The sequence below is a fragment of the Gadus macrocephalus genome, chromosome 18, assembly GCF_031168955.1.
Source record: "Gadus macrocephalus chromosome 18, ASM3116895v1".
Lineage (NCBI taxonomy): Eukaryota > Metazoa > Chordata > Actinopteri > Gadiformes > Gadidae > Gadus > Gadus macrocephalus.
The window spans coordinates 18,815,843-18,841,225 of NC_082399.1; the positions used below are offsets into that span (position 1 = coordinate 18,815,843).

The 25,383-nt window shown below is 46.8% G+C and overlaps 1 protein-coding gene across 1 annotated transcript in view; it reads right to left on the bottom strand.

Annotated features, from left to right (window-relative positions):
• The window catches only part of LOC132446482 (wings apart-like protein homolog), a 91,288-nt gene that overhangs the window by 1,377 nt on the left and 64,528 nt on the right, over positions 1-25,383 (bottom strand). The window contains exons 6-20 of the mRNA XM_060036797.1: positions 25,149-25,247; positions 19,715-19,876; positions 16,432-16,568; positions 15,350-15,461; positions 14,862-15,107; positions 12,940-13,051; positions 12,729-12,826; positions 12,104-12,180; positions 11,105-11,277; positions 9,804-9,919; positions 3,199-3,456; positions 1,554-1,788; positions 1,195-1,283; positions 603-698; positions 38-266 (exon numbers count right to left, since the gene is read on the bottom strand). Of these exons, the coding sequence (XP_059892780.1) occupies positions 201-266; positions 603-698; positions 1,195-1,283; positions 1,554-1,788; positions 3,199-3,456; positions 9,804-9,919; positions 11,105-11,277; positions 12,104-12,180; positions 12,729-12,826; positions 12,940-13,051; positions 14,862-15,107; positions 15,350-15,461; positions 16,432-16,568; positions 19,715-19,876; positions 25,149-25,247 (2,076 nt within the window). The 3' untranslated portion in view covers positions 38-200. The remainder of the gene's footprint in view (positions 1-37; positions 267-602; positions 699-1,194; positions 1,284-1,553; positions 1,789-3,198; positions 3,457-9,803; positions 9,920-11,104; positions 11,278-12,103; positions 12,181-12,728; positions 12,827-12,939; positions 13,052-14,861; positions 15,108-15,349; positions 15,462-16,431; positions 16,569-19,714; positions 19,877-25,148; positions 25,248-25,383) is intronic.

Genomic DNA, 25,383 nt, shown 5'->3' on the forward strand with positions numbered 1-25,383 from the left:
CTTAAAACATGGCTGGGTGAACACAACTCAATTAAACTGAACAGAATACAACTGAGTTGCAAGTCGTACAACAATATGTGACTCCATCATTGATTATGGTGTGTGTGTGTGTGTGTATGTGTACGTGTATGTGTCAGTGCTTTAACAGCTCTACAGTGATGATGAAGATGGGGTGTCCGTGCGAGAGAGACAGCTTCAACCTAGCAGTGCTCCAGGTAATCGATAACTTTGGAGATGGACTTGTGTCCTGCTGTGCCGATATCACACTGGAGAGAGGGAGGGCAAGAGATAAGGAAAAGAGAGAGAAAATGAACACAGGGGAGATGGGGAGAGAAAAGGCACAATAAGTCAGTAACAACACAACCACACACAGACCCACATAACCAGGAAGTCTTGATTCAATGAATGAGATGATGCTTCTTGAATAATCAATTTAAAAGCTTAAAAGATGTATTGATACCAAGGGAAATGTCTCAGTCAGTGTAACTCAGGCCTTGGGTTTAACCAGCACGCTAAATGTTCCAGTCAGCATCTAATGCAGAATGATGCATTGAGTTTCATTGAGGAACCAAGATGGATGCTTGGAGAATAAGGGAACTTACTGTCAGGTTCATGAAGTTCAGGAACTTTTTGAGCATCTCCGTCAAGATGGAAAAGTCACCTTTAGGCAGGTTCTCTCTCACAGTAGTCACATTCATCTGGAGAGGAAAGGGAAATGGAGGGAGAGACACATACAAACGAGAGGAAGTTAATATGGAGGGAAAAGGTAAAGAGTGAAAGGCATTGCTGGTATTGATTATGACTCCTGATGGGACATCTGTCCCTCAGGGCTCCCTGACGGCTAACAAATATTAATAAACAAGGACAACTCTGTCCAGAACGTGGAGAGTATCTTAACGAATTCCAACCGCTGAGTAAACTCCTGGGGTTGTCGATCATGTGGAGCGTCAGAGTGGAGGATAGATCAGATGGTCTGAGGTCGCCACAGATCACTATAAGGTCTCAATGAAAAGGAGCCAGGATCCACTCTGATCAGTTTCAGACACCTAGCACCCATTAGGCTCAGATTGCTTGGTATAGACTCCAGATGTTAAGTCCAGACGTTTGACTGTCAAGACATTTGAACCCAACTGGAGTGAAAGGCAGGGGCCTTTAAAAGGTCCGTGAACAGGTGCGTGTAGAAAGGTGTCTTACCGGGCTGCCCTGGCAGAGGCAGCCGAGCAGCAAGGCGGTGTAGGAGGCCACGAAGCTGTCCTCCATGTGCTTCCCTGCGTGCAACAGAGCTGAGGACCAGAGGGCCAGAGAGAGTCAGTCAGTCCACATGCTGTTAACATTCATGTATCAGAAACAAAGCCAGTAGAATTGAGTGTGTAGACTATAAAGTCCTTGAGTCAGTGAGCAGATCCTTGAATCCAGATCCAACATGCTAGGCACTACGCTCTGGCCTGGCTAATCCTGGCCTTCCTGTTTGCATAAACCAACTCCCTGTTTGCAGTGGACAACCTCATGTTTGCGTAACACAACTTGCTGTTTTCATAAGTATCTGTGGTAACCTTTGTTGAGGTCCAGTTCCCCCTCCTCCTCCTCCTTCTTCTTCTTCTCCTCTTCCTCCTTCTTGCTGATCTCGGTGGTGGGTTGGATGGCGTTGTCATTGGCGACCCACTGGATCTCACCGCCCTCCTCCTGCCACTCCCCGCTCTGGTCCAGCGCCGGCTTGGGGGGCTCCTTGATGAGGTCATCAGTCTGCGACTCGGCCAAAAGGGCGGCGCGCTCTCGCTCGAGGAACAGCTGGGGGAGGAGATGAGGTCATTTTCGGTTGTTCTAATAATGCAATTTCCCAAAGTAACTTCCAGTTTGTCGGTGAGGAATAGGAAGGGGCGGAGCCTCACTGAAGGATGCTTACAGGTTTCAGAAACAGATCTCATTCTAAGTGACTGGACATGCTACGTGACAGGCCAAGTGTCTCCTTTTCCCCCAGTACTGGGTAGTAAGTGGGTTCATTCTAGGGATGGGCGATATGGCCTAAAATCCATATTGCGATATACATTGCAACCTATTGCGATAACGATATATATCACGATATATAAATCATAATAGAACCATTTCAGAACAGGTTACATCTAAGGAAAGCCAAACTGCTAAATGTATAAAACAAAAGAAAGAAACTTAGTAGGCCTGTCGTTTTGAGAACATTTATTGTGCAAAACTGTAATCATACAACATAATGTTGTAGCTGCAGAGACTTTAACAAAGAAAAAAATCTTCCGTCTAATGACGTATACTTCTCTTAATTAAATTAAAACTGGTGGTGTCTTGTTAATATAGAAACGGATACTGTGAATTAGGGAAATATGTATTAGGCATGGCTATTTTAAATAAAGAAAAATCTTCCAAGTGTGTGCACAGATACTTGATATTAAAACATAAAAGTGCAAAGTGAACGCATACAATTTAAAAATGAACATGAAATGAGGGCAATCACCAGCTCCTCCGTTTCGCTTTCAGCCATATTTGCTTAGATGACGATGATGCGTTAAAGCCGGTTGCAGCTCATGGCTCTTTAAATTTCGCGGGTCGTGGATGATGCGTTGCAGCCGGTTGCAGCTCGTGGCTCTTTAAATTTTGTGGGTCGCGGACGATGCGTTGCAGCCGGTTGCAGCTCGTGGCTCTTTAAATTTCGCGGGTCGCGGATGATGCGATGCAGCTGGTTGCAGCTCGTGGCTCTTTTTAAATTTCGCGGGTCGCGGACGATGCGTTGCAGACGGTTGCAGCTCGTAGCTCTACCCATGACCCGCTCTTTATATTTCGCGGGTCATGGATAGATCGCGTCAAACATGCATTATCGCGATAGAGCAATATAACTAAAATCTCTATCGTAGGCCATTTTTTATCGTTTATATCGTATATCGTTTATATCGCGCATTCCTAGTTCATTCAACTGAGTAACTGAACTTCAGTGCCCAAGGCTGGTAGTGAAAGGTCATCTGGTGCCTCTGTGTCCCTTGAGCAAACCAAGTCATGAGAGCATCCGACAAACTGTGAACATAACTAAGGTGTTCTTAAGAGCAGAAAGCTACATGATAATGTACTTAATGTATTCTCCCCAGACGCATTCATTTTTCTAAAACCACCCTTTTGTTACACACACAACCCCACACACCAACCAACAGCCACAATCCAACTAACACACACACCCACCTGTACTAGGGCGGCGATTGCGTTGAGGGAGCAAAGGGTCTTGGTGTCGGGGGGCTGTGGGTTGGGCAGGATGGTGAGGTCTGCGATTGGGTTGATGGAGCAGAGGGTCATGGTGTCGGGGGGCTGTGGGGGCTGTGCTTTGGGCAGGACGGTGAGGTCTGCAAGCCCCAGGCTGACCTCCACCTCCACGTCCATCTCCATCAGACAGTGCTTGTTCCTGGCGCTGTACTCCACCAGGTTGATCAACAGGCCCAGACCCTGGGGGGACGGAGTAGCATGAGGACCACGCAGCACCACGGTTCAACAGAGCTAAACAGGCTGGGATTTGCATGTTATAGCATACCTTTGCATGTCATTGTGCAAGATAGCATACATTAAGGACACATAGAACAGCATGAACAAACTGGGCATGAGATGGCATAGGACAATACCATACAGGAGAAAGTACAATTTAGCATAGCATAAAGCAACACACAATTGCGTTGCATAACATAGAACAGTAGCGGTCCATCTCTGAGTGTGGGCGTGCTGGATATAAACATAATGACTTGAGGCTGGCCAATCCAGGGAGATGCTAATCACTGCGTTTAAAACGCATATTTTATTTCATCATAAAAATAATGTGTATAGGGGAACTTAGTTCAATCTTTTATTCCACTGAAAAAGATGCCACGGCCATGTCCTATCAAGCATAGGAAACGAGTTAGGGGAACTAATAGAAAACACCCTAACCCTAACCAGAGAGACACTGTCAACACGGTCTAGGGATGTTCCCGACTAGAGACACCAACTGGTCTTAGACCACACGGTCTAGGATGTTCCTGACCAGAGAGACACCAGCTGGTCCTAGACCCAGACGGCCTAGGGATGTTCTGACTAGAGACACCAGCTGGTCCTAGACCCACACGGCCCAGGGATGTTCCTAGAGACACCAGCTGGTCCTAGACCCACACGGCCCAGGGATGTTCCTAGAGACACCAGCTGGTCCTAGACCCACACGGCCCAGGGATGTTATGACTAGTCGCACACGTTCTTGTCCCTCGGAGAAAAACATTGCAATATAAATCGCGAGCACACTCCATGAACTAATGATGGGAATATTCATGAATTAGGCCATGCTGTTAATAGGGCTAATTAACCAGCGTTAAAGGTGCCATGGCATGAAAATCTCACTTTGAGGTTTTCTAACATAAATATGAGTTCCCCTAGCCTGCCTATTGTCCCCCAGTGGCTAAAACTTGCCTTCGGTGTAAAACGAGCACTAGGTGTTCTGATCGCCTTTGAAAAACGGAGGCTCAAGCGCGCTGATTTGGAATGTGGCTTCATATGTCGTCACATAGCATCTAAGCTCCTCCCCTTACTCTGCCTGGCCCTGGAGAATTTGGCCGGCCAAAGAGACACGACCGTGCGAGCGCCACATGTGTGTGTGTGTGAATACACGCACTGTAACGGAAGTGTTTCTTGTCGGTTCTTTGACGTCTCTTGTATTTCCACAACGAGACTGTAGTGGGGGTTATCTCAGCCATGGTTGAGAAGGAATTGGGGGAAAGGAACTTTGGCTTTCACTCCCTGAAGTACATGAACTGCGACATGCCGCCGGTTGCCGCGAGGCACCACCGCCGCGAAGCACCACCGCCCGGCAGCGGGCAGTCGGCAGCAGGCAGTGCGCTGTTCAGTCTACTTCAGATTGATGTGAAAGTGGAAGAACCAGAGATGTCGGAGAACCCGACAAAGTCGTTTGTGATTCATAATATCGTCTGGAGGCGCACACAGCTTTTGGCTGTGATAATATGCATTATATGATATAGATATCTGATATTATTTAGATATAAAGCTCCAGGACTGTAATGCAAGTGTTGTACACTTCCTTGTTATTTGGATAACCGTTCTGCTTTTGGTGTTATAGCGCATAACGCGTCGGACTCTCGTCTCTGGTATTTCTAGAACGAGACTCGTAGTGGGGGTTATCTCAGCCATGGTTGAGAATGAATTGGGGGAAAGGAACTTTGGCTTTGACTCCCTCAAGACATGGAGGAGAAAGGGATTGTTGGCCGCGAATGTCTCCCGCTTGAGCCCCACTCCCCGCTGCTGAGGGACCACCGCCTCGGCGCTGCAGGAGGCGGAGGTGCCTAAGCGTTGCCCGGCAACAAACCCTTTCTCCTCCATGTCTCGGTTCAGTCTACTTCAGATTGATGTGGACGTGGAAGAACCAGGAATGTCGGAGAACCCAACGCGGTCGTTTGAGATTCATTATATCGGCTCACACAGCTTTTGGCCGTGATAATATATATTATATGATATCGATAACGATGCATATGATATTATTTAGATATAGAGCTCCAGGACTCCTGTGTGTTCTAGAATATTTACACGGCTAAAGGCTGTGTGCGCCTCGCCATTGCGATACATCCACTGTAAACAGAGCGCATGGTACCGTGGCTGCAAGCTGCTGAGGGCCACACCCCCACCCTCCTCCTTGACCCGCCTCGCTCCTCCTCATTTGCATTATAGCTACAGACACCAAAATAGTGCATTTGGGGGAAGCTCACTGTGCGACTGGCTCGGAGTTGCTGTAACTCTGCACCACGGCTGAATTTCAAACGTCTTTGAATACTGTGTTAGTGGCCCACTAATACCTATATTAAAGCATCCATAAAATAGCATGTCATGGCACCTTTAAACAACGTGTTAGCAGCGCTATTCGCCCGTCAGTAACTGCAGTTAGAGGACCTGTTTAAGGGGTTTTAATTAGAATATCAGTGTTACCCCTAGGATGAAGTTGCAGCAGCGGAGGTGAAATGTATTTTTTTCTGCTCGCACATTTTTTTGTGTGCTCACAAAGCACACCCTGCCGGGAGGTTTGTATGTGTCTGCCGGCAACAGAAGGATGTACGTACAGTAGATTTGTGCACAGTAATGAGCAGGGGAAATATGGAGAGATTGAACATATTACAAGTATAATCTTTAAAACCATTATTTACATTTATTTAACAAAAAATATATTATATCAACAACCACCCTATACAGTAAAATCACAATAAACAAATACTACAACAATCGAAAAGGTCTGTGGCTCAAACCAATGCATCTTCCCACTCCCTCCCCTCTCCCCATCACAAAGGTTGTAGTACGACCATAAAGAGGCCATGCCTCTATTGAACACGTTTTGGGGCTCTAGAGTCAATAATAGCGAAGCTACTGAAATTGTTGCTAAAAAAAAATGTATATTGACATTTTTGTTAAAATAAATTCCTTAAAAATAAGTTTTTTTAAAAACGAAACATGCAGTAAGACCATAAAGATCCCATGCCTAGTTGGAAAACGTTTTGGGGGTCTAGAGTCAATAATGGCAACGCTATTGAAATTGTTCCTAAATAAAAAATCCTCAAAAATAAGAAGAGATATATTTTTAAAAACGAAAGGTTGTAGTAGGACCATAAAGAGGCCATGCCTCTATGGAACGAGTTTTGGGGCTCTAGAGTCAATAATGGCGACGCTATTGAAATTGTTGCTAAATAAAAGATCTTCAAAAATAAGAAGAGATCTATTTTTCAAAACTAAAGGTTGTAGTAGGACCATAAAAAGGCCATACCTCTATGGAATACGTTTTGGGGCTGTATAGTCAATAATGCCGATGCTATTGAAATTTTACCATTTGTGATCGTTTTCAGTTTTGCACTATGCAGTCGGGCTGAAAGCCGACAGCTCATAGAAGCCAATGCAATTCACCGTTCGCTAAAGACGGTTGTGTGGATGAAAACAATGTTGTAGCTGGTTCTCTGGGTTACTACACTCAATTGTGTCGCAACAATGTTACACTGATGATCTATTGAACCGCAAACTCCGAATCTGCCAATTCATTTCCAACTTTACTGAAGTTCCTCTCCGTTTATATGCTTTACTCACAGCGTGAATTGACCTGGATGCGAAGCGTCCGTAGCGCAAAATAACAATTGTTTCTAAAGAGAAGCGGAGCTCTCCTCTCCATTTATATGCTTTACTCAGGTGTGTGAATTGACCTTGATATGAAGTGTCCGTAGCGCAAAATAATGTAACATTCGTTTTTTAAAGAGATAAGAAGGAGCTCTCCTCTCCTCTCCGTTTACATGCTTTAATCATAAGTGTGTGAATATATATATGAAGCGCATATTCAGCGCCCATGGTGCACGGAATGTTATATTATTTTGCGCTACGCAAAATAATATTACATTCGTAATTTAAAGACATAAGCTCTCCTCTCCTCTTGTCAAAAAAAAGAAATTCAGCAGCGGCGGTCATATTTACCGCCTCTGCTGAGTGCATATAGGGGAAACACTGAATACAATAAACATCGCTGTCCTAGTCGCTACGGAGGCACTGGGTTGGAATGTCAATCAGTTCAGTCCGTTTAACAGAAAACAAACTGAGATCCACTGGATCCTTGCTACTTAATACTTAAATGAGCTGTTTTAGGGTGCTCAATGTTGATAATAAGGCTGGGGGTAAACGATTATTTATCAAACGATTAATCGGGCGATTATTTTATCGATTAGTCGACTAATCTAATGACCAATTGGACGTTTTTTTTTTTTTTTTTCTGTTGCTCGATTAATAAAAACCATAATGTATCTCAAATAAATACAAAAAAATTCTTAATAATATACTTTATTTAATACGGAACCCGTAAAGGGACATGAAAAAAATGTGTGCGCATACTCTCTTGCGCTCCGCCTCCAACTACGAGATGGTTAGTTACATCTTTCCTGCTGTCGGCTCCCAGACCGAGGAGCACAGGTGATACGTTCCCTCCAGGTCCGATGCGCTCTCGGGGGCATGACCCTTCACTTTGACCGACAGTGAGTCTGCTTATAGGTCGGAATATGATGGAATGAAGCGGCCACCGATTCTTGACAGGCTGGGTATTTTATTCTTACACACAACCGGACTCGTTCATGACTTCACTAGACTGACACGCACGCTATCGCTCGCTCTCCTCGCTCGTCCACCTACTCGCTGACGAGACACACACACACACACACACACACACACACACACACACACACACACACACACACACACACACACACACACACACACACACACACACACACACACACACACACACACACACACACACACACACACACTGTTTCCCCATGCTCATGAGATACTTTCTCGTGCGCACGAGATACTTTCTCGTGCGCACGAGATACTTTCTCATGCGCACGAGATACTTTCTCATGCGCACGAGATACTTTCTCATGCGCACGAGATACTTTCTCGTTTGAGATGCTCCAACATTGCTGTCGTGCTCTTGTGATATGCCAACTCCATTTGGCAAAGAGTGCAAATCACAACACCTTTCCGTTTAGGACTTAACTTGAAGTATTTCCATACCTTTGATGATTTCGTGCGCGGACATTTTCCTTTATTGTGACTTTCGTCCATTTCTCCATCGAAAATCGTCGACGGAGAAATTTGACGTCGACGAATTTTTGAAGTCCACGCGTCGACGTCATCGACGCATCGCTACAGCTCTAGTTGATAAGACTTTTTTGCTGTTTTAGGGTGCTCAATGTTGATAAGACTTCTAGGCATTTTCTGTTTTTTAGACTAGTCAATCAATAAACGTCTGGTTAACCATCCGGGCAACTAGCCGTCAGGAAGATCCTTAGTGTGTGGATGTGTTGTGTGTTTGTATAGTCTTAGAAATGTGTGGGTGTAAGCCTGAGGTTGTGTGTTTATCGGTGTGTACTAGGGATGGGCGTGAGGACTCCATTACTCGAGTACTCCTCGTTACAAATGAACTCGGTTGGTGGACAGGCAAACTCGAGTTTGCATACACACAGACTGAAGCAAATGTATACATTTTCTGTGTGGCACCACTGGCGCGTGCCGTGCACAAAGCAAATGAAATGTATCAAATTTCTGTGCGGCGCGTGCTGTGTGTGCACAACGCCAGAATTCAATAAGTTAAGAGATGGCGGTTAGAGCAAAGTGCAGCGAAGTATTGGAAATAGGAGATCATAAGGTGAAATGTCAAACATGCCAAGCGAAATTGAGCTACCAGAGAACTACAAGTACTATGCATCAACATATGCTCCTGAAACACAATGGTGTGTTCGGGAAAGCAGACCCGCAGCAACCAAGTGTGTCGGTTATTTTCACCGCCGCAAGACGCAGCTGTAATCCCGGCTGTGTATAGAAGATCACAACGCTGAGTATTTTTTTATTTCATTTGCTGCCGTTTTATTTGCAGCTTTAAATTATTTGCAATGGTAAGGTTACTTGTTTCGTTTTTAAAAAAAAATAAACGTTACAGGCCTTAGTTCGACGTCATTTAAATTGTAAGACGCATATTTATTTTTGCAAGGAAAATGTGTTTGAACGTTTGCCAAAATAAATACTGAATACTCTGATAACTCTTGGCTGTTTTGATTGAGAATAAGCATTACATGTTTGGTTGGTAATATTGCCGTTCATCATTAGGCCAATTCCTGCTGCAGATGCGTTGCATTCTAAAAATAGATTAGTTTTAAACGAGTACTCGATTGATCCTCGAGGAATTCATTCGATCACTTGAGTTTGGAATTTACTACTCGTGTCCATCCCTAGTGTGTACATACCAGGACTCTGATGTCAAACCTCTTTTCCTGAGGCAGGAACTGAGGGACTCTGAGGACACAGTTCAGAGCAGTGATCATCAGATCCTGCTGCTCCCCTGTCTTAGTGCTGCCCCATTCTGTGTGTGTGGGGGAGAAAAAAGAAAGAAAGAGAGACATTATTTGTTTACATTCACGGCAAGAGTGTGCGTACGGTAAATGCTTTTTGAAAGAATCAGCACCACAAAGTATTCAGACAAATGATATGGGACACGGGTGTTTAAGAGAAGCCGGGACAAGGGTCTGATGGCTTGACCACCCAGACTAGTGTCTGGGTGGTCAAGAGCGGTCCACACACTCCCAGCGGTCTCTCTGTCCCGTACTGGTCCACACCCTCCCAGCGGTCTCCCTGTCCCGTACCGGTCCACACCCTCCCAGCGGTCTCTCTGTCCCATACTGGTCCACACCTTCCCAGCGGTCTCCCTGTCCCGTACCGGTCCACACCCTCCCAGCGGTCTCCCTGTCCCGTACAGGTCCACACCCTCCCAGCGGTCTCCCTGTCCCGTACCGGTCCACACCCTCCCAGCGGTCTCTCTGTCCCGTACCGGTCCACACCCTCCCAGCGGTCTCTCTGTCCCGTACCGGTCCACACCCTCCCAGCGGTCTCCCTGTCCCGTACCGGTCCACACCCTCCCAGCGGTCTCCCTGTCCCGTACCGGTCCACACCCTCCCAGCGGTCTCCCTGTCCCGTACCGGTCCACACCCTCCCAGCGGTCTCCCTGTCCCGTACCGGTCCACACCCTCCCAGCGGTCTCCCTGTCCCGTTTGGTCCACGGCCTCCCAGCGGTCTCCCTGTCCCGTTCGGTCCACGGCCTCCCAGCGGTCTCCCTGTCCCGTTCGGTCCACACCCTTAGCGGTCTCCCTGTCCCGTACCGGTCCACACCCTCCCAGCGGTCTCCCTGTCCCATACCGGTCCACACCCTCCCAGCGGTCTCCCTGTCCCGTACCGGTCCACACCCTCCCTGTCCCGTACCGGTCCACACCCTCCAAGCGGTCTCCCTGTCCCGTACCGGTCCACACCCTCCCAGCGGTCTCCCTGTCCCGTACCGGTCCACACCCTCCCAGCGGTCTCCCTGTCCCGTACCGGTCCACGCGCTTAGCGGTCTACCTGTCCCTTACCGTTCCACACCCTTAGCGGTCTCCCTGTCCCGTACCGTTCCACACCCTTAGCGGTCTCCCTGTCCCGTACCGGTCCACACCCTTAGCGGTCTCCCTGTCCCGTACAGGTCCACACCCTCCCAGCGGTCCCAGTCTCCTTGACCCACCATTGTCGTGCGTGAGGTTGACCAGCACCCCGATGATGGCCCTCATGCAGTCCTCTACTGCCTTGCCCACGTTGCTGTTGGAGCAGAAGGGCAGCGAGGTGCCGTCAGAGCAGCGCGCCCGGTTCACCTGCCGGCTGTAGCGCTGGACCATAGCCTCGCAGCTCCACAGCGCCCTGGAGAAAGGAAGCGGGGAGGAGGAGGTTAACGTAGGACTTAAGGGGAACACAAGAGGGATGTCATGGTGATAAAAAGCAGGTGAAGGGAAGGGGATTCATTCCAAGAAGCAGATATTACTTTTTCTTTATAATTTTTTTTTCTAATTTATTACATGAGCAATATCTTAACAAGTCTTCCTAGCCTATGATATCATAAGAGACGAGGGCAACTATGAAACATAAAATAGAACACACCAGACGATAATTCAAAATGTAATCACTCACACAGCAGCAATACCGGCTCGACCATCAATATCAAGCGATGCCATCAGTAGATAAAATAACTCGAGGTGCCAGTGTGTTACGAATAACATTCTCTACACACTGAAGGAGATCATACAACAGTCTGGTAGCCTGAGGCAAGGAGCTAGCAGTCCATGCCCAGATGTTGTGGTCCCACGGTTGTGACAGGGAGGACCAGACTGTAACTTTGTGGGCCAGAGCCTTCTCACGTCTGTGTTCTGAGAGGTCTACCGAGACGCTCTCAATGGGGCCCCTGCAGAGGTTTGACACTAACCTCTCCCTAGGAGTTTTGGACCGTGGAGTGGGAAAGTTTGAACTAAGAGAGGTCATCCTTTGAGTTCAAACACTGAGGAACATGGGACAACCCACCCTCTCAAATCAGAGGGTTGGGGGTGGGACCTCCGGAGACCAGGCCATGCCTAACTCCTCCCCCCACCACATTCAAATACACTGTTTGCGCACAAGAGCTAGCAAGGCTGAAGTCAGGAGACAATTTCAGAAAACATTTGGATATGCGTTTGTGCGATGCATAATCGCTTACTTGGCAGAAGAAATGATGAGCGATGAGTCCTTGTAGGCTATCAGATAGCTCTGATTCTCTGGGTTTTGCACCGTCACCTGCAATGGAGGACAACACAGAAGATCAAAATGGCTGCCAGGAAGACAATGAGCCCACAGCTTTAAAAAGACAGAAGTGATGTGGGTCGGTAGAGACACGCCCCTTTAGGTACATTTGGACAACACAAGCTAGGAGTCTGGGTTTGAACAACGAGAAACGCCTACCACACTGAGGGTATGTGAAAGGAACACAAACTTGTTTTCCTTGCAAACTCCCACCATTAGAAAAAAACATTTTATTGCTGCATGTCGCACGTTTCTGATCAACAAACACATAAATACGAGGCCAGACACGGTGGGCAATGTTCATGGGTTTCTAACTCACCATGATCCCACCATTGTTTGATGCCAATCCACCTCACCTGTCCAGAAAGCCGTCTCTAGCTATTTCACATTGACGAGGCGTTTTAGATCAACACTGTATGGTTGACGTTAGAGGCTGGACCTCAGTGGTCGTTTGCATGGGTCTGAATATTTGCCCTTTATGGTTTCATTTTCCCCGACTATAAAATAGGTATGCATGAGTGTTGTGACTGGTGTGAGCTTACACTGTCCAGCACCCGAAGACAGCGCTCAGCCCCCCAGAGAGAGGACACCAGCTGCTCCTTGTCATCCTCCTGACTCAGGTTGTTCACACACTCTTTCACTGGGAGGGAGAGAGACAGAGAGATATAGAGATTAAGCTAAATAGAAACTGGGAGTCCAATGGAAAGTACATTGTAGTCTACAGGGTCATTGAATGCGGCCAGTGCCAACTACCTTTGTCCACTATATGGTCCAGTCCACCCAGAAGCCGTAGCTCCTCTTTGAACCAGTCCCCTGCCCTCTTAGAAGTGAGGGACAGCAGAGTCTCCATGGCTAGATGGCCCGTCTGTGTGGAGAGAGAGAGGCAGAGTGAGAACACCCACCCACAGAGAAACAGCATAATGGTTAGCAGCAGAGATGAGGAGGAACAGAGGTAAAGACAGAAGGGGAAGGAATGAGCAGGAGAGACGCAGGGGAGGTAGACAAAATTAGTGAGCTGAGAAAAGAACACCAACAGGACAGAGGGAGTAACATAGTTATGCATATTCAGTCATTCATTTTGTTAATAACTAGCAGCAGCATGTTGAAAAGGCAAAAACCATCAAATGACTCAGAAAGCAATCTGCTATGATATAAATAACTATTCAAATGCTCATGGGAGGGCGGGGAATAATTGTCGTTCCTCTGTAGCGGTGAATACATTATGCCAGCATGTGGTTTGTAACAGAAAAGCAGAACGAGACTACAATGAGAAAACCTGTCTTCCTCATGGAGGAAAAATGCAGATTATCTATCCAATAAATAAAAGTAACATTTGTTTTGGATAGAGACATCTCCTTAAAGGGGTAGTTCGGAATTTTGGACATAGGGCCTGATTCCCAAGTGAGCATTGGTATTCTATATCACTGGAGACAGTTTAACACATTTCATACAGTCCTTCTAGTTGCAGAGTTCGCTCGTGCTAGGCTAGCGCACGTCAACAGGCAATGCTAGCCTGCTATTAAAAACAGTCTTACCCACTCCACAGTACACCCGAGGTAAATCAATTATAACGACAGACTATAAATCTAAATGTCTGTTTATAGAATAATGTTAGAAATAAAACCAACCTTGCATTGCATTGCATTTTGAGGGAATTGCGGGGTCTCAGCAGCTGTGTTTATATTCCTGCACGTAGGCTACGGCAGCGGCGGACTGATACCTAGGTTACCTGCCGCTGTCATTGCTACAAACGCAGAGTACAGTGAACGAAGGAATTCTATAAGCGTATTCAATTAACAAGATATGCCCACGTTTGGAGGAGTTAGCGATGCATCTGCTTTTGAAGACGATTATGAGGAATGTGTTGTACAACTGAACCATCATGTTGCCTAGTCGTTCAATTGCGCTTCTGTCCCATGCTTCTCTGTTTACGTTCTTCTGTCGTGATTCGGTTACAAACCTAACCAGCGCATAGTAAAATTCCGCTTCTGCTGAGAAAGTAGTCCCTCGATGATTCATGCGATGCAAGGTTAGTTTTATTTCTAACATTATTCTATCAACAGACATTTAAATCTATAGTCTGGCGTTATAATTGATTTACCTCGGGTGTACTGTGGAGTGGGTAAGACTGTTTTTAATAGCAGGCTAGCATTGCCCGTTGCCGTGCGCTAGCCTAGCACGAGCGAACTCTGCAACTAGAAGGACTGAATGAAATGTGTTGAAAACTGTCTCCAGTGATATAGAATACCAATGCTCACTTGGGAATCAGGCCCTATGTCCAAAATTCCGAACTACCCCTTTAAATGAAATTATATTGAAGCAACCTTCTAACCCTGCTATAGGACCTTATGGTTGTACTAGTTGTGTATGAAGCTCTGGTTCGAGACCTTCTAGCCTGTTGTACTGATTCTGTACGAAGCTCTGGTTCCAGACCTTCTAGCCTGTTGGACTGGTTGCCCTCTGTTTGCAGCTCTGGTTCCAGACCTTCTAGCCTGTTGGACTGGTTCCCCTCTGTTTGAAGCTCTGGTTCCAGACCTTCTAGCCTGTTGTACTGGTTCCCCTCTGTTTGAAGCTCTGGTTCCAAACCTTCTAGCCTGTTGTACTGGTTCCCCTCTGTATGAAGCTCTGGTCCCACAGGAGAACCCTCAGGAGACCCTAAGACCACCATGACTCACGGTGATGTTCTCCAGGTCCAGATGCTTGTTGTGCACCATGTCGCACAGCTTGCGGATCTTCTCCTTCACCTTGGCCATCTCCCTGGCGCTGAGCTGGGAGGCGGAGTCTGTGGCAGCCCCGCCCCCCTGGTCCAGGTCTAGCTCCAGCAGGCGGATCATCAGGTCCAGGCAGGAGCGGTCCAGGTCCATGTTGAGACGGTCCCTGCTCAGGATGTACATGAGGGAGGCCGTGCACAGAGCCAGGTTCTAGTCGATAGAGAGACAGAGCAAAGTGTTGAGTAGAAAGTTAACATTTACAAGCACAATCGTTGCAGTTTCAATTATTGATATGTTGTATGTAAAGAACGACTTTATGCGATGTCCTGTACGTTTTCAGTTTGGTTACCTTAATTGCACCATTCCAGAAAAAGTAGCCTAATGTTAGCCTAATAACAGCAGCAGCAGGTTAGCATGGTGGGCCAGCTGTGGGAAAGAAGAGGGTCCTTTACCGGCTGCTGTGGAGCGTCGTTGAGGGTGTTGAAGACCTGGGCCACCTTGCCCCGAGCCCTGAGGTGCATCCTGAAGCTGGGCATGGCGCAGCGCATGGCCAGGCTGATGACACTGGAGTAGGAGCACACAAACGCACGCTTTGAACAAGGGGCTCATGTCCGTTTGGAACTTTGGACTCTTCTGTGCCGAAGCGGGCCTATGCTTTGAATGGAAATAGTTCCAAAACTATATTTTCTGTTTTAGCCCTTCAAAAAACAAATCTAGATCACATAAAAACATCTCATCACAGCGAAATTAGAAACTACAAAAGGTACGACAACATTATCATTCTTATGGGATAGTATTAAATGATGGACCAGCCAGGGTCCCCTACAGTCACATACGGTTCCATTATCAACTTGGCAGGCCCTTCAATCCAGAGAGTACCACCTACATTTTCAGTAGAGGCCTAATGGTATGAGTATGTTCCCTCTGGATCAAAGCAAGAACCTTCTAGGGTAGGAGTCCAACACCCTCACCACTACACTATCCCCCAAACTCAGGACACTAATCCCCTGAACCCGAGGAACACAATTCCCCAGTGGAATGGGCCCTATGGGTGAGACGAGGGAAGGTTCCCCAGTGGACTGGGCCCTATGGGTGAGACGAGGGAAGGTTCCCCAGTGGACGGGGCCCTATGGGTGAGACGAGGGAAGGTTCCCCAGTGGACGGGGCCCTATGGGTGAGACGAGGGAAGGTTCCCCAGTGGACTGGGCCCTATGGGTGAGACGAGGGAAGGTTCCCCAGTGGACGGGGCCCTATGGGTGAGACGAGGGAAGGTTCCCCAGTGGACGGGGCCCTATGGGTGAGACGAGGGAAGGTTCCCCAGTGGACTGGGCCCTATGGGTGAGACGAGGGAAGGTTCCCCAGTGGACGGGGCCCTATGGGTGAGACGAGGGAAGGTTCCCCAGTGGACTGTGCCCTATGGGTGAGATGAGGGAAGGTTCCCCAGTGGACCCTATGGGTGAGACGCGGGAAGGTTCCCCAGTGGACTGGGCTGTATTGGTTAGACGAGGGAGGGAAAGTCTGCTGGTGGACTGACCTAAGGCAGCGTGTGTTCAAGGGCTGTCCACTCTTGAGACCTGTGGCCAGGTACTCAAAGTCGTCCGTGAACTCCTGGTTCTCCCCAAACTCCACCACATCGTTGAAGTGCTTCACGTGCTGCACCACCGTGAACAGCTAGAGGGAAAGAAGGGAAATACCTTGATTTTACAATGCCATTAAAGGTATTTTGAATCAAGAAAGGGAGAGAGGCAGAATGGGGGGAGAGAAGCAGAGGGATGGAGGGAAAGAAATATATACACACACACACACACGTGTGTACATACATACATACATATATATATGTGTGTAAACTTCTACATCCCTCATCAAAAGATGCATCTAAGCAATTGAGATGCAAGAGCATTAATCCAGTAGTAGACATATACACTTGCTGAGCCACTTATTAAAGGTTGGTCATGGGATTTGCGAAACACCAACAGATTTTGAAAATACACAACTCAAATGGTCCTACCTCCGACTCCACCCATTCCAAGTACATGGATGCGTAATCATGCACGAACGCGAACACAGATGCGCGAGAGCGAGCCATTAGCTAGTTAGCTAGCTCCAGTTGCTACCGCAGGATAACAACAAACAGAAGCTTGCTGTGGGTCACGAGCTTTGAGTTTGTGCACAAAGGGGTCACGAGCGGGGGGAGGGGGAGTGCAGTACGACCGTTTAATTGACGTAATTACTGTCCAATGCCACTCGGTGGGTCTGGAAATCATTGGCTTGAGTTTTTCGAGCCCTGCCCGTTCCACAGATGATTGACTCGTTTAATTGTCATGTCAGTACTTCTCACTCAGTGGCTGTAAGTGGGTTATGTTAAGGATTTCAAGTAATTTTGCAAAAATGGCCAAAAAAGAGAATTCCATACCCAACCTTTAACAAAGTACCGTATTGGTCCGAATACAAGACGATCCTGATTATAAGACGACACCCTGCTTTTCAACACAAACATTCCACACCCTGGCCTTTAGAAAAAAAGATTTGCAGACCAGATTTGCAGAACAAAGCTTCATTTTATTTTAAAATAACAATATTAAAAACACATTGAATTACACAATTGTTATATTAATGACAATAATAATAATGCCGGAAAAGGCCACAGCACTTTCAAGGCAAAATATTTACAGTATGATTCAAAATTAATATCAAGCAATAATCAAGCAACATTGTGAACATTTTTAAATAACATAGAAAATACAGGCCACATATTTAACTAAACTTAACTGAAATTTGCCAAACTTCTCCTCCGATGTCTCTCTATCCCTCACACATGTCCTCTGCCCCGCTGTGTTCGCTCTCGCTGTCATCGCTCCCCAGCTGCTCCGCTTCCACCGGCTCCTCCCAAAGCGCGTCATCCTCATTGCCGTCCAATGCATTGGAGATGCAACATTTTTTAAAGCCACGGATGATGCTCTGTGAGGAAACAGAATCCAATGCATGCAGGATCCATTCACACAGTAGACGGACTGACGGCTTCTGTATTTTCCCGGTCGGTGTGAGTGTGGGGTTGCCAGACAGGAGCCACTCTGTTTATTTCTTTCGCAGGTTATCCTTGAAAGGCTTGTTTACAACAACGGCCAACAACTGTAGCTGGCTTGTCATTCCACCTGGTAGGATCACAAGATCACCATTCATTGCTCGCACCTGACTTTTTACGGGCTCAGTCAGATGTCCGCGGAACGCATTCAGAACGAGCATGTTCCTCCTTTTCCTCAGTCCCCTGTAGCGTGCGCCCCACACAACCTTTAATCAGTCCACTACAAGCCCCGTCTCCATCCAGCCCTTCTCCTGGGCGCTCACGATAATGCCAGCTGGCATTTGGTCCTTTGGCACTGTCTTATGCTTCAGAATGACATACGGGACATTACTTCCATCAGCGAGACATGTCAACATGACGGTGACGCGGCTCTTCTCGTTGCCCGTAAATTTCACTAACACAAACTTTTCTCCCTTTCTATTTACCGTCACCGATGTTGGCATGTCAAATTAAACGGGTGTCTGATCAACATTGCCGATCTGATCCAGCGGGTAGGAGTGCTCTTCCTCAGCTTAATGACAAAGCGTTGAAACGAAAGCAGCTTCTCTCCGAAGTCTGACGGCAGGTGTTGGGCCAAACTCGTTCTCCGTCTCAGTACCAGTCCATTACGCCACATCATCCTACGACACCAGCCGAGGCTGGCTTTAAATCCAGTGAAGTTGAGCTCTCGGGCGATTTCCAGGGCCTTAAGTTGGATGACAGCTCTTGTAATGGGCAATCCCTCACATCTTTTTTCCCTGACGTATTCAAAAACTCTCCGGTCAACCTCACTGAAACGACCACGGTAGGATTTGCGCTGACTGTTGGCATCTTTGAGACGTTGTTTTTGTACTCACCATCTCCTTACGTTACACTCCGTGTCCCCGAAATTCTGGGCAGCTTGGCAGTTGTTACTTGACTCTGCCTTATTGATGACCATTATCTTAGATTTGGCATCATAGCTCCTCCGCTGTTGTTGATTGACCTGACCCACTTGTCTCTAAATGGTCAGCCTGTCTTTCCATCTTTAAACACCGGTAACGGGCTGGTTGTTAAGGACGCTGGACTACTTCTTCCCGGAACCAAGTTTTGGCGCCACCAGGGGCCGCGAATGTGTATTGACATTTAAAGGGAGAGGCGATGAAGAGAAGCTGCGCTCTGAATACTAGACCCCGAATACAAGACGACCCGACTTCTTCGGGACCTATTTCGAGGTGAAAAAAGGCTGTCTTATATTCGGAAAAATACGGTATAAGTGAGCTCAGATTGGCCGCCTACTACCAAGGATTCACTCAACGAGGGAGAGAAAGCCAGAGAGTGAGAGGGAATTTATGAAATGTTCCGTTAACTCCATGGCAACAGAGAGAGAGCGACCCAGGCACGGCTCGGGATGAAGGGATATGGATAATGGATGGCAAGATGAGAATCTACTAAATAATGAGCAGAAGAGAAAACGAGGAGAGCAAGAGAGCGAGAACAAAATCATGTTTATGTCCATATGAGAAACAAAGTATATGTTGTACAACACTGCAGAAAAACAGAATAAAACCGCTAAGTCCGAACATCCTGGAACCATGCTAGAACACACATCCTGTAACATTATTTATTCAACAACAAAAAGATTCTAGCACAGTGCGTGTGTGTCTGTGTGTGTTTGTGTCCGTGTGTTCGAGTGCGTGTGTGTCCGAGTGTGTGTGTATGTGTGTCCGTGTGTATACTTGTCCGTGTGTCAGTGTTTGTCCGTGTGTCTCGGTACCTCTTTGTGCTCCTTGCGACACTTGAGTGCAGTGACCATGTCCTGGTAGGGCTCAGTGGGGATGGTGGTGGACTTTGTGACCCTGGGGGGCGGCGGGGGGGCTTTGAAGAGCCCATCGTCCTTCTGGGAGCTGGAGTCCTTGGTGGAGCCCGAGGCCACCACCTGGAGGAACATAACGCATCCCTTAAACCTTCATCCTCATGAATGCCACGTCTACAGGAAGTGCACTCACAATTAAGTCGCCAAACAGCTGGCCTAAATGTATAGACTAGTTTGGGAGAGGGGTCACAACAACGTTTTAACATTTATCTGGTCCATCTCCCATCAGTTGATGTAGAAGACGTTTTGCATCATTACTTTGACACTTGGCACTCCCCCCCCCCCCCAGCATTCTCTCAGCAGAGTTGTTGATGATATTCCCGCTAGAAAACACATCCATAAGCGAAGGCACTGGTCAGTCTACGGCTACCAGCGAACATGTAGTCCCAATATGCACCTTAGTGATGACACGCTCTGTCATCAGAACGACCATCTCAAGGCAAGAAAGAGCTCTAAATATGTAATTATGTTCTTTAAACAGGATTGCTCACAGCTTTACAGTTTGACACAACATGGGTAAGCATTCCGACATGGGTTTCATCCCGAGCAAAGAGCTCTAAACAGAGGTGCGTTCAAAGTCGCAAACATAGGTGAACGCTCGCGAACGATTTGAAACATGTTCTGTAAGCGTGCCGATGTCTTCAAACGTTCGCGAACATAGGTTGGAATTGTCAGATGAGGTAGTTCTCCGCAAGCAGAGATGGATCACGGACTGCAAGAGATGTGCCCCCAGATGGAGATTAACATTAATTCCTTTCCTACACATTTGCAATAGATAAATCGTTTAAAGAGCCCATGCCATTAAAATCACATTTTTCCTATTGTTTGTTAAATAGGTCTGAATAAGTTTGTGAGCTGTGGTAAGTTTGAAATCTATGCAGTTTGTCTGCTGAATGCAATAGGCAATGAAAGGAAAAAGGCAGAAGAAATGAGCCGATCTGGATAAGGTGACACTGTGACGTAGCATTGTCAAATTATTATTCATGGCCCTGCCCACTTGGTTGGTTCGTAACCACCCACAAGAATTCTGAAGGAGTCGTGAATGAGCTAGTGGTAAATGCTAATACGTGTACGGTAGTTGCTTAGTTCGTAGTAACAGGCTAGTTACAGAATTTTGAATGCAATGGCAGATCGACATCAAAGTACATGAACTGCGACATGCTGCCTGCCACCGGTTGCCGCGAGGCACCACCGCCGCGAAGCACCACCGCCCGGCAGCGGGCAGCCGGGCGGTGGTGCCTCGCGCCGGCAGCAGGCAGCGCGCGGTTCTGTCTACTACAGATTGATGTGGAAGTGGAAGAACCAGAGACGTCGGAGAACCCGACAAAGTCCTTTGTGATTCATTATATCGTCTGGACGTGCACACAGCTTTTGGCCGTGATAATATGTATTAATTGATATAGATATCTATGTATTATATGATATTATTTAGATATAGAGCTCCAGGACTGTAACGCAAGTGTTGTACACTTCCTTGTTATTTGGATAACCGTTCTGCTGTTGGTGTGATGGCGCATAATAGGGGTGTGTTCAAAATATCGATACGGGGATACATCGTCGCGGGCCTCTTTACGATGCGTATATCGATACGGAGGCGTCAGTATCGATACTTCACGTGCAACAAATCCCTACCGCTAATCAAATTCATGAAACTGCATGACATTTGCTCCTTGCTATGCGCATTTCGGCCACACAAGGCGGTAGCGCTGTAGAACTAGGCGGCACCGCTGCTGACAATGTGTGACCTCCAGCCGCTTCAGACAAAACTAACATGGAGGAAGGCAGTAGGGAAAAAATATTTTCGCCCCCAGTAAAGTTGAAAGCTCGCGTTTTGGGAGCATTTTGGATTCCACAAAAATGAAAAAAAAAAGCTGGACATGACACACGCCGTCTGCAAACACTGCGGGCAAAAAGTTAAGTACTCTGGCAACACAACAAACCTCCATCTGCACATGACGAGGCATCACGTTGGCATCTCGGAAACCCCGGTAAATGCTACAGCCACAGGGACACAAGCTAGTCTGACGGCGGGGTTGCAAGCTAAATTCCCTACAACTTCACCAAAGGCGAAGAAAATCACAGACGCTCTTGTGTCATACATATGTAAGGACTTGCGTCCGTACAGCTCGGTTGAGAATGAAGGCTTCCGGGCGCTAATCGCTGAATGTGAACTATTTTGTACTTCATGCTTGTTAAAATCAATCTCTTTTTGCACTATGGCTATGTCTTAAGTTTGCTTATTTCAAATGCAGCTTTAATTTGTACCACAGGCCTGTTAAGGCCATTTTAAGCCGTGCAAGGTTTAATGTTTTAAAATGTTTTACTTGTATCAAGCAATCTCTTTTCACACTACGGCCTTGTTGTAAAGGCTATGTTTTAAGTTTACTTATTTTTAAAGGCAGCTTTATTTCTGCACCACTTCCTTGTGAATGTGTTTACATGCACTACTAGAGAGTACTTGTTGGTCTACTGCAAAATAAAAAAAAACTATATTTGGTTACATATGTCTGTTTCTTTGTACAGCGTCTACTTGGTTCCTGTGCCTGCCTGCATACTTTGACCCATCATCCAGTTGATGGTATAATTTGAAAGCAGAGTCTCTGTAGAATCCACATGAGGTGACAAATATTTTATGATGTACTGTCAAGGAGTTACAGGCAAAAATGTTGTGTTATAAGCCTAAAATATCGGGATACGTATCGTATACGTACGTATCGCATGTATCGCGATACATATCGTATCGCGACCCCTGTATTGGGATGCGTATCGTATCGCGAGGTGGTTGGCGATACCCACCCCTAGCGCATAACACGTCGGACTCTCGTCTCTGGTATTTCTACAACGAGACTTGTAGTGGGGGTTATCTCAGCCATGGTTGAGAATGAATTGGGGGAAAGGAACTTTGGCTTTGACTCCCTGAAGTAGGCATGAACCACGACATGGAGGAGAAAGGGATTGTTGACCGCGGTCGTCTCCCGCCGAAGCCTCGCTGCCGATGGACCACCGCCTTGGCTTCAGGAGGCGGTGATTAGCGCTGACCGCTGCCGAGGCGGCGGGAAGCAGAGCTCAAGCGGGATACATTCGCGGCCAACAATCCCCTTCTCCTCCATGTCGTGGTTCATGTACTTCAGGGAGTCAAAGCCAAAGTTCCTTTCCCCCAATTCATTCTCAACCATGGCTGAGATAACCCCCACTACGAGTCTCGTTGTAGAAATACCAGAGACGAGAGTCCGACGTGTTATGCGCCATCACACAAACAGCAGAACGGTTATCCAAATAACAAGGAAGTGTGCAACACTTGCGTTACAGTCCTGGAGCTCTATATCTAAATAATATCATATAATACATAGATATCTATATCAAATAATACATATTATCACGGCCAAAAGCTGTGTGCACCTCCAGACGATATAATGAATCACAAAGGACTTCGTCGGGTTCTCCGACGTCTCTGGTTCTTCCACTTCCACATCAATCTGAAGAAGACGCGGTCGTTTGAGATTCCTAATAGCCTGTCGTCTGGAGGCTCACACAGCTTTTGGCTGTGATAATATATATTATATATTATATGATATAGATATCTATGTATAATATGGGTTTCTAAGAGCCATTGCGATACATCCACCGTAAACAGAGCGCATGGTACCATGGCTACAAGCTGCTCAGGACCAGGTGATAATATATATTATATATAATATGATATAGATATCTATGTATAATATGGGTTTCTAAGAGCCATTGCGATACATCCACCTTAAACAGAGTGCATGGTACCGTGGCTACAAGCTGCTCAGGGCCACACCCCCACCCCCCTCCTTGACCTGCCTTGACACGCCCACCGTAACCAGAGCGCATGGTACTGTGGCTACAAGCTGCTCAGGGCCACACCCCCACCCCCCTCCTTGACCTGCCTTGACACGCCCACCGAAACAGCGTGTTTGGGGGAAGCTCAATGTGCGACTGGTTCGGAGTGGCTGTAACTCTGCACCACGGCTGAATTTCGGGGACGTCTTTGAATACTGTGTTTGTGGCCCACTAATACCTATATTAAAGCATCCATAAAATAGCATGGCATGGGATCTTTAATATAGCCTAAATACACCCCTACTTCAACTGATGTCTTGTGCATCCTAAAATGTGATCTGAACGTAACATCGCAGTAAGTGGGCACAACTTCGGTGACGTAGCCCACTGTTCTTGAATCGTCCGAATTCCTTGTCTGCAGTATACTTTCTACGAGATCGACAACTTCTAGACATTCTTCTGTAAACTTGTCAATTATCATGGAGGCTGCAGCTAATACAAGGGCCTTTCTTGTCGCCATTTGTTTGTTCACAGTTTAAAACAAACGTTTAGAAAGTTGTTCAAATTGTATGGTTAAAAGTCAACGCACTCGCTGCGAACGTTCGCCGATTCTGAACGCACCTCAGAATTGTTTTAGGTTAGTGTGTTCAAATATTCTATCAAATCATAACCACTTACATGTCATTTTGGAGTAGATTTGCAGGGAGAATCACTTGCTCTTTTCCAAGCAACCTTTCACCAATCCTGGCTGCCGCAAACACCTTTTACACACTTACCACTTCTCAAACTCGATCAAATAAACAGCTCATGTTAAGCGCTTTGAGTGTGAGAAAAGCGCTATATAAATTTAATCTATTATTATTAATCGAAGAATATTGCCTGTTTTTCGGTTCATATATTCCACACACACACACACACACACACACACACACACACAGACAACACGAACACACACACACGTATGTATACAATCCCCTAACCTTGCAGGTCCATTTGAGTGGAAACCAACTGCAGCACCACCTGTTGTGTTGTTGGTTGTGTACCAAGGTTATAGCAGATTTGGTTTAGAACTGAAGCCTCAGTCCTGTGTGGGGGGCCCTGAATCAATCCTCCTCATTCTCTGTTTACTGGCTTCTTATCCTTAAATTACAATTAGGTAATTTAGCTGACGCTTTTATCCAAAGCGACTTACATCGGTTAATACACACATTGACACACTGACGACAGAGGCGACAGCCAGCTCGTCAGGAGCAGTTAGGGTTAAGTGTCTCGCTCAGGGACACATCAACACTCAGCTAGGAGGAGCTGGGGATCGATCTAGCAAACTTGACAACTGCTCTACCTCCTGAGCTAAGCCGACCCCCTAGCCAACCCCCTATCCTAAACGAAGTACAGTACGTGATGTTTTAGAGTTGATATGAATAAATCATTTTTGTTTCTGCAGATCACCCTCGGGTCTTAAGAGGTAACAGCCCCTGCTCACTGTTACGGTGAACATATGTTTGAATGTGTGCAGCACATGTATACTTACGGTGTTGGTCTGTGATCGGGGAAAAGACACCACTGGGGGGGCGTCCTCTTCACTGTCCACGGCCCAGTGTCTGGCGTTGTAGACCGCCTTGGTAGGAGACTAAAACACACAAAAGTCAATTACACAATACTCTAATCTAGAAAAACACTCCAATTGTACTCAATCATTAAAGGGAAGGCCAAAGAGAAAGCGACGGCAGAGTTAATGTGAGTCCTACATGTAGACGCATCCTGTT